Genomic DNA, 9415 nt, shown 5'->3' with positions numbered 1-9415 from the left:
TTCTTTCTCTTTCCATTTTTTATTTCTGAAATTTTGCAAGTTCAAAGAAAAATGAGCATGCATATCGAACTCGAATTATCTGTCGTAATGATTTATTCATGTCGGTGAATTTCACCATTCATCATTGTTATGGATGAAATTCTCCACACAAAAAATCGCAAAAAATGGTGATTAAAGTAAATAAAAGATAAGATAAGAAACAGTTAATTTTTATTTTATTTTTATTTTTTATTTTTATTTTTACGAGTAAATAAGAATCAAAATTTACTTTAATCACCATTTTTTTAACTATGGTACAACAGTTAATATCATTTTTATATCTAGGCACAAAAGCACAAGACACTGTCTCCCCACAATCCAGGGACAAAATATCTAAATTCCCCTTACAAAAAAATCAAAAACTTTCTGAGCTTTTTGGACATATAAGTGAATAACCCATAATTTTGTTTTGTAAAAAGTCAAAAATAAAAAATATCCTCCTTATTCTCTAGCTAAGTTCAGCCTCTCTTACTCAATCCAGGATAACACCACCATACTTCATTGTTCATGGCCATCTCCATATGCTCATCTTCAAGCCATTCCCCAACTCTCCCCGCCATTTCTCTCTCCTCACTCCCCACCAAATCCTCTCTCAAGACTCCCCACCATCTCCATCCTCCTCCACATATCTCCTCTTCTTCTAAGCTTGGCATTGGTTTGGTCTCCGATGATGCACTAACAATTCTTGCAGCTGCCGAGGCAGTGGCACTCGCGAGTGCTGCAGCTCAGGCTGCTAGAGATGCCGCGGTTTCGGCCTTTGAGGCCGGAAAGATTTCGGATTACAGAGAGAATGGAAATGGGTTGGAGAGAGATTGGAGTAATGTGTCAGGAGTGAGAAGGAAGAGGAGGAGGAAAAGAAGAAAGGGTCTGGAATGTGGACAGATTGAGATGGACAGTAGTGGTGAATGTACAGAGGTCTCATTCAGGACTGCCAAGTCAGGGTATTTGACCCCTAAAGAGGAAGCAGAGTATTCTCTGTGTCTCAAGGTATTAATTACTCAGAACCCATATAATTTTTTAACAAATCTAGAAGAATCAGAGTTTTATGTAGCTTAATTGTTGCGATATTCGTAATACATTTCAAATATATATATGTGTATGCTTATTAAGGAATTCTATTTGTTAAACTAAATTCAGTTTTCCACACATTTAGATATACTAGGAGGTTATTTCATTGATAAGAAAACTTTAAAATGCATTTGATGAATTCCCTAATTTCTGATTCAATGTGTGCACAAATATGATCAAAATTAGGGAAAGAAAATGATATTATTACCTGATTATATGCTTGCTACTTAGAAGGCTATCCAAGCCATCTAGCTTGACTGACCATAACACCATACTATTTAAGCTAACAATCAACCAAATTATTAGGAAAAAATGATAACAATTAATAATTATTGCTAGTTCATTCCACGCCTAATTCTACTAGAGTTAGCTTCCAACATATATTTCTTTCCCTATTTATATTATCCAATAAAATGCCCAAGATTCTTTTAAAATACAATGAGCAATCCAAAATCTGCTGGTCATGTTTTTTTATAACAATCCAACCGGATCTTTTGTACAGTTTATTTTTCCTGATTTTTTTGCAGCAATTTGTAGCAATTTCTACTTGTTTTGCTTAGACCAAGTGTCTGTTCATAATCAATATGAAGATTTCGTAAATTAACAGGAAGTAGCAAGGATAGAAGCAGCGAAAAGGACGATTACGGAAACCAGCAAGCATGAGCCAACCTCAAAGCAACTGGCCAAGGCTGTAGGGATGAGCAATAGTAGTCTAGATAAGATTTTCTGTAATGGAAGAGAGTCGCGGGAAAGAATCATATGCAGTTACCGGAGACTTGTTATCTCTGTTGCTAATAGTTATCAAGGGAAAGGATTAAGCTTACAAGACCTGATTCAGGTCGCTTTCCATTTTCTATTTGATTTTTATGCCTGCATTGTATCAAGGATTTAAGGTGCAATGCTTTTTTTTTTTTTTTTCATAACTGCAGGAAGGAAGCATTGGGCTTCTCCTTGGAGCACAGAAATTCAATCCAGAGAGGGGATATAAGCTGTCAACATACGCTTACTGGTGGATTAGGCAAGCTATCACCAAGGCCATAGCAAACAAGTCTAGGGTTATCAGATTACCGGTAAGACACTGCATAGCAGACAGAATGTTCTTGAATTCTGATTATCATAATAATTTGAGCTATCCATTTTGTTAGTCTTCCCTTCTTTGGGAGACCATCAAACCACCTAGTCTCTTATTATATGTGCTTATGTGATTGATATTTCTACTTCTCAAGCTAGAGTTCCAATATCTGAGCGACTTAACATTACAAAACTTGTTTGGTGGGGGAGTTGTTATGTTCTTTCAGCCCACCAGGCAACGAATAGAGGAATGTGTCCAAAGTAAGGAACAAGGATGTTGTTTTGTGCCTTGAAAAATATTCATAGTTATGCTCTCATCAATGTCTGTCCACGGACATAGTGACACGAATAACCAAAAAAATTCCAGTGTTTTATCTGGATCCTTTTTTGCTGCCTTTTCCCTGTTTATTTATTTATTTTATTTACATGGTGCAATCAACTATAGATTTTGCTAGAACAGCAGTTATGCTTTCCCATAGACATAGTTATATATATTGTCCATTTGATAACATACTGTTCATGGACGCGGTGTTGTTACCATTTGTAGGCATGTTCACTGATTCTTGTGCTAATGCAATCTGTGGACACATTTAGAGCATCAAATCACTTAATGATCAAAATCACATGATAAACGATGACTTATTCTTTTTGAATTTCGCATTCCTTTTAGAAATGCAAAGAATACTTCATATATGTCATGTTGTTGAAGGTAAGCTTGTAATTAGTGAATGCATGGTTAGCCTATCATGTGTAGGGGAGCATATGTCAGATGATGCCAAAAATTGCAGAGGCCAACACCTTGTTAAGCATAAAGTTGCGGCGATTGCCCTCCCATGATGAAATCGCAGATGTTGTTGACATGGATGTTTCAACTTTGAGACTCGTCTCCGAAAGAAACAAGGCGCCAATTTCCCTAGATCAAGCAATTACCAACCAAGGTTGCATGACATTACAGGTTTTCTTCTACAACTCTTTGGTCTTCCGATTCAAAATATTAATGAACTGATCGAGTGCTAATTCATCACAATGGTGCATGGGAAGAAGCTTAATTTCTTTTATTAATTCCATCACAATGAATGCATAGAAAGAAGATGTCTCTCCTCTCTCATGCTGTGTATATGACACACACGTAGATATGAGTGTGTCGAGATGCTCATAGTGATAGCATTATTTATAGAAAGAGTTATAAGAATATGCATAGATTGATTTGAGAATCTTATATGAATAGATTTCGGATGACAAGCTGCAAGGAGTTCTCTATGCTCATAGCTCTAATCCAACACCCCATTAAACTTCGGACCCCCAACTTCAATAGGCAACTTTTTATAGAAGCTCAAATTCATTTATCCAACATACCATATTATATTCCTAAAGACCGGTGAACATGAAGAAATTCAACCTAAACTTTCAGAAAATTGCACTGAAGCTTCACCAATATGACTTCAGACTTGCTTTCTCTCTATTTTTATTTATTTTTAATTAAACTGAATTCTTTTGTGCGACTATAATAAGTTGATGCCAGTCAAATTAAATGCTGAAGCAATTCATTAAACTTTAGGAAGTCAATTTATTGAAAGTCCATCAAAGAACCATTTGACTAGAAATAATTTATATGCATTCTTACCTCAAAGGCACTAACCGGAATCTGGGCAATTTGAGTACCTTATTCGTAAGTTTGAAATGAAATTTGAAAGATTAGTTGGACCTATCGATCGATCTTAACTTGTTTAATCACAATATGTTGCAGGAGATCATACCAGGGCCAGATGCAACAAGGCCAGAAACAATGGTGAAAAAACAGCTGATGAAGCAAGAGGTGGAGAACCTCCTCAATACGCTCTGTGATAGAGAAGCGCGTATACTGAGATTACACTATGGACTAAATGGAGAGATCCCTCAGTCTTTCGAGGAGATAGGAAGGCTATTAAAGCTTTCAAGAGAGAGAGTTCGGCAAATCAACCACATTGCAATGCTGAAATTACAGCAGACCAATATGGTAGACAATTTGAAAGTGTACTTGATGTAAATCTTCACCACTGATGGACAAAATTGTAACACACAGCCCACCAAGAATTCAAAGACAGATAATGAATGAAGGGACTTTTTTTACTACTTTTCTGCATTAGTCCATTCAAGATGCGGTTGATTTTAGTATGAAAACATGGAGAAAGACGAGGAAAATTAAATCAACAGCACACTTTGCATGTCTACTAAAAGATTTTTCACTGTAATGTTTAATGTGTACATGTTCTATTAAGGGTATAGTAGCTAGTGAACCTCAATGCCAAATAGCAGTTACCTCTAGGACCTGTTCAGTTCCAAATTCAATGGCATTTGGACCATTCTATTCAACTGCTCCTCCTCTATTTGTTTCAAGCACTGGTGTTGAACCACTGAGTTTTTCAACCTCCTCTTCAGTGCCAGAATCTACAAGTAGTTACATGGTTCAACTTTGCTACCTACCAACTATTTCAGGAATTTAGTTCGGTCGAGAGCTTCAAGCTTGGCAATGGTTTATGGGGTGATTGTAAATATGACCTGAAAATGGTAAGAGTTGAAACACATCAAGAAGTGATAATCAGCCTTGTTTTTTAGTTGCAAAACTGGGGGTGTTATGATATTGAGGGGGATCGATGAGCAAATTTGATAATAGTATGGGCTACTGGAGAGCTATTTAAATGTTATAAGTTTTAAGAAAATTTCCCTAAGTAGTAAAAAAAATAAAAAAATAAAATGTATGGGTTTCTTCTTTTATTTATTTTATTGTTTAGACAGTATAGCTTATAGCTTAGCTTTAGATTTTATGAAATGGAGTGTCCAAGAGTTATAAAATCAGGGTAAAGGGCAAAAACCCTCCTAAACTCTTGCCATTTTGCAAATAACTCCCTGAATTAAAGATTGTCCCCACAAATTATTAATTTATTGTAATTAAAGACAAACTTATCACAAAAGACTATTTTACCTTTCCTTATTAAAATTGTCATTTCTTATTAAATTATTTTTTTATTATATTTTCTCTTATTCAAAAATTAATTATACCATTTACTTTAATTTTATAATTAGTATCAATTTGTCATAAAAATAAAAAATAATAAATAAATTATTAGTTAACATTTTCATACAATATTAATGAATTAATAAATTACGTAAATAAAAGATATCTTCCTTTTTATGCAATATTAATAAATTACGTAAATAAAAAATATATTCATTTTTATGCAATATATTCATGAATTTAAGAAATTACTTAAATTAATTTCAAATTTTTCTACTTAAGATTTTTATTTAAATAATTAATTTCAAAATTAAATACAAAATTATGCAAATTTAATGGGGAATATTTAGTATGAATTTTTTTCAAAATTTATTTTAACAAGAAAAACAGATCAAATTTAATTCAATAAGAAATAGTAGTATGATCATTTAATGAAAAATAGTCAAGGTAATGGGGAATTTTGTAATAGGTTAGGAAGTTTTATGCACAAAAAATACTTAGGGGGCTATTTGCAATTTTGGACATAATTCAGGAGAATTTTTTTACACTTTGTCCTAAAATCAATTTAACCAATTAGAATATGGAGCAGAAAGATTTGTGATCAACCATGAGGGAATATGAAGACACTGATAAATGCGAGTTTGGTTCTCATAGTTTTTTCATGCTCTCTTCTTATTTTAAATCAAGAAAATAATACGTAGTAGACAAAATTGAAAATACTGTTTAAGGGGTTTGTGCTATTTTATTAATTTTATTCTAATTTATTTATTAGTATTATTTTTTTAGAAGATAAACGCTGAGTTTGGTATACTGAATTTGATGGGATTTGGATTTGGAAATTTGATGGGATTTGGATTTTGAAATGAGATTTACGTTGTTTGGTATCATCGAATTATAAATGGGATTTAAAAATGATGGGATTTCAAATGCCGTTTTTAACATGTTTCAAATTATGTCTAAAAAACCAAGATTTGACGGGATTTAAAAGATAAATATTGTTTAAGATGGTATTTTCGTAATTAACCTTGTTAAATATTACTTAACCCATTACAATCTCCCTATTAACTCTAATCTATTAAATATCATTATAATCTATATATAAATATCTCTGGTCTGGAAAATATAAATATATAAGTTAGTAATCAAATATCATCAAATCATGCCAAAGGGCGCTAGTAGAGTTGGAGGGAGGGGGGACCTCCTAGCGTTAGACTACCAAATTTAATACTTGGGTGTGGGTAAAAAATCATCAAATCCAGTTAGAATTAAGTTAGTAACGGTTTCATTTTCTGCTTTTTGCAGTCTTAAGAAAGCAGAAATATGATTTTGCTTTCTTGAGTGAAAATAGAAAAGTAGAAAACGAAAACGTTACTAACACTTGTTATTGTCACAAATTTGAAAACATGAAACAATAACTATGTTTAGTAATACTACATATTTGTTACAAAATGTACAAAATATTCTTTAATTATTTTATTTTATTTTTTTCATTTCTATTTTATTTTTTTCATGGCAAAAATTTTAGAAGTTAGTGATTAGAGGGGAGGGTGAGGGGGAGGGTAAATGACTTGAACAAGAACTCTCAAACATAGGGAGCAACCCAACCACTCAGGCACGACACTTGCTTCCTTCCATTAATACCAAAAAGACATAAATCTAAAAAATCTAATTTAAAATTATAAATCTTAAAAATACCAAATACATCATAAGTACAAAATTAGACAAAAATATTCCCACCAATTATGTATATAAATACATGTATATGCATTATGTATACATTTATTGTCTAATATATAATATATTTAGCATATGATAATTTAATATGAATAAAAAAATATTAAATAATATATCTTATATGTAATAAAATATATATTGTGTTATAATATTGTAAATTAATTATAATTTAATATTTACATATAATATAATATAGATATGATATATAATAATATAAAATATCTACTGCTTAATAATTTAATAACATTATATTCTATATCAAAAATTATTTTGTCACAAAATATAATTTACATTATTATTTAATATATTATATATTAAAATATATTTTTATCAAAAATAAAAAATAATATACAATATTTAATATATTCTATATTAAAAATATATATTTTATTAACATTTAATATGCAACTTAGTATATAACACAAATAATATGAATTTTATTTGAAATGAATAGTGCCTGTGCAGTAACATTAATGAAAACGTTTCTATGCTACAGTACCGAAAACATGAGAAATATCATTTTGATGTTTCCTCTTTTCTTCACAAAAATTAAAAACTTTTTTTGTTATAGAAAAATAAAAACATTTTATTGAACGCAATTTTTCTTTTCGTTTTGCCTTTTTAGAGGTTGACAACAGAAAATAAGAAACGTTTCTTGTTACTTAACGCAACATTATCATTTGTTTTCTTTTCTTTCTTATTATGTATCCAAACAAAGCTGCAAACATGTTTTTTCATTGATTGACACACCACAATCTTTATCTAAAGAAGTAGAAATCTCCTCAAACCCAAAAAAACAAAACCCACCAATACCTGCTGTCCATGTAACTATATATACATACAAATACACAAATATAGGGTAAATTATATGAACTTCCCCTATGATTTGCCTATAATATTTCTCATTTTCCCTATTTTTTATTTTTCGGGGATTTTTCGATTTTTCAGATTATTATATTTTTATTGTCTCGTTTTATGCACCGGATACCATAAGGTGTGCTTCTGGAGTCCTGAAAGTTGTTGGGACATTTTTTCGAGTTTGGGACTTTTAGAAATGCATTGTTGGTCATTTTAACATTTTTCAATTTTTCGGGCCGGAAGGTCCCGGGTGGGACCCGCACCCAGATTTCTCGTGTACGAGATTATTTTTCGGTGTCATTGCACTTCATAATTATTTATTTGGTGTATATATATATATATATACACATACATATATTCCTAGTTATGTAATTGTGGAAGGTATATATTTATATGTTTATATGCATAAAAAACAAAAAAGAGATATTTTTGGGTAATCATTGCCAAAAAGGGACAAATCCTTTTCTTCTTCTACATTTTCTCACCTCATAGCTGCTCATCTCTCTCTCCTGCTCAATTTTATTTTATTTTATTTTCCTCTTAGTTGGTACTTACACATACATACCTCCATTGAGACTCAAACCCCTGACCTCTCTTTGAGAGGTAGGGGCCTAATACTGTTAGGCCACTGGTTTGTTGATTTTTCTCTCAAGCTTCAAAGCATGATTTTTCTACTTTCCACTTGGATGTCGACTTTGCCATAGAAGGCAAAGTTGATGAGCTCGACGAGAGCTTCACTTTAATCGAAGCTAATTTCCGTTTGGCCCACCTTTGGATTTCGAGATTTGGGCAAAATTTGGGGTTTTTATCTAATATTTGAGATAGGGGTTTCTAACATTCATATTCTTTGATTTCGGTGAATTAATTCCTTGTGACTTGGCCCTAGTATGTTTAATTTGCATAAACTTGTTTACAGTGATTTGGGGTTTATATGTATTAAATGTGGTACTTGTATTTTATGTGATAATTGAGTTGATATTTGTACCTACTTGAAATGTCATGAAAGAGTATGCTATATTTAAATTGTCATATGTCTAAAATATTTATGTGCTTTGAATGTGAGGTTAATTATGTGAAATTTAATGTACTGAATTATTTTCAAAGCATGCTAATATAACATGGTTGAAATGTGTGGAATTGTATACTTGACATGGTATTGAAAGGCATGAAGTATTCATGCACGACATTGGGCAAGAAAGAAAAAAAATTTGATTTGGGAAATTTTTTGAAAAGTGGTTTGCGAAAACTTGGGCGCTTAGGAGTTGCCTAGTGATCCGTGGCGTTAATATGACACAGAGGGAACTAGGGAGAGACCTTAGCGTGGTTAAGCTACCTAGGCCCTAAATGACGCCTTAGAGTTGCCATATGGTCAGGGATAGCTAGCTAGCCCTTCTTTCGTGCACCATGGAGCTGCTATGGGCCGGGTTGCATTAACGATTTGGAATGGAAAAACGAAAAAGTTTTGGAAATAGGGAGCGACATTGACAAATCATTTCAACCCATTGGCATGGCATGACTTATATATAATTTAGTTGATTTTGTTGTTGTTGTAATTTCTCCCAAATTAATATGATCTCGTTTCTTGATGCTCTATGTTTTGTTTGGATTCACGGGATCATTAAGAGGTGTGTTTTAGGTACCTCCTATTGA

At 32.2% G+C, this 9415-nt stretch overlaps 1 protein-coding gene across 1 annotated transcript; it reads left to right on the top strand.

Moving 5' to 3' along the window:
* Nucleotides 1-447: 447 nt before the first annotated feature.
* Nucleotides 448-4290, top strand: LOC132299366 (RNA polymerase sigma factor sigD, chloroplastic). The gene is made up of 5 exons (XM_059795918.1): nucleotides 448-1026; nucleotides 1715-1945; nucleotides 2037-2177; nucleotides 2933-3133; nucleotides 3926-4290. The coding sequence occupies exons 1-5, from the start codon at nucleotides 547-549 to the stop codon at nucleotides 4202-4204; spliced, it is 1332 nt and encodes a 443-aa protein (XP_059651901.1). The 5' UTR covers nucleotides 448-546; the 3' UTR covers nucleotides 4205-4290.
* The last annotated feature ends 5125 nt before the right edge of the window (nucleotides 4291-9415 follow it).

The sequence above is a fragment of the Cornus florida genome, unplaced genomic scaffold, assembly GCF_030987335.1.
Source record: "Cornus florida cultivar Cherokee Brave unplaced genomic scaffold, ASM3098733v1 CherokeeBrave_3.0.0_Hap2_Chr03, whole genome shotgun sequence".
Taxonomy (NCBI): domain Eukaryota; kingdom Viridiplantae; phylum Streptophyta; class Magnoliopsida; order Cornales; family Cornaceae; genus Cornus; species Cornus florida.
This window is presented reverse-complemented; position numbering and strand designations above follow the sequence as displayed.

What these genes read in the sequence shown, in the direction of transcription:
- LOC132299366 (XM_059795918.1), top strand. Translation starts at nt 547, where the DNA reads ATGGCCATCTCCATATGCTCATCTTCAAGCCATTCCCCAACTCTCCCC. An exon ending in CTAGGGTTATCAGATTACCG is followed by an intron (nt 2,178 to 2,932) that starts GTAAGACACTGC and finishes TATCATGTGTAG; the next exon opens with GGGAGCATATGTCAGATGAT. An exon ending in AAGGTTGCATGACATTACAG is followed by an intron (nt 3,134 to 3,925) that starts GTTTTCTTCTAC and finishes AATATGTTGCAG; the next exon opens with GAGATCATACCAGGGCCAGA.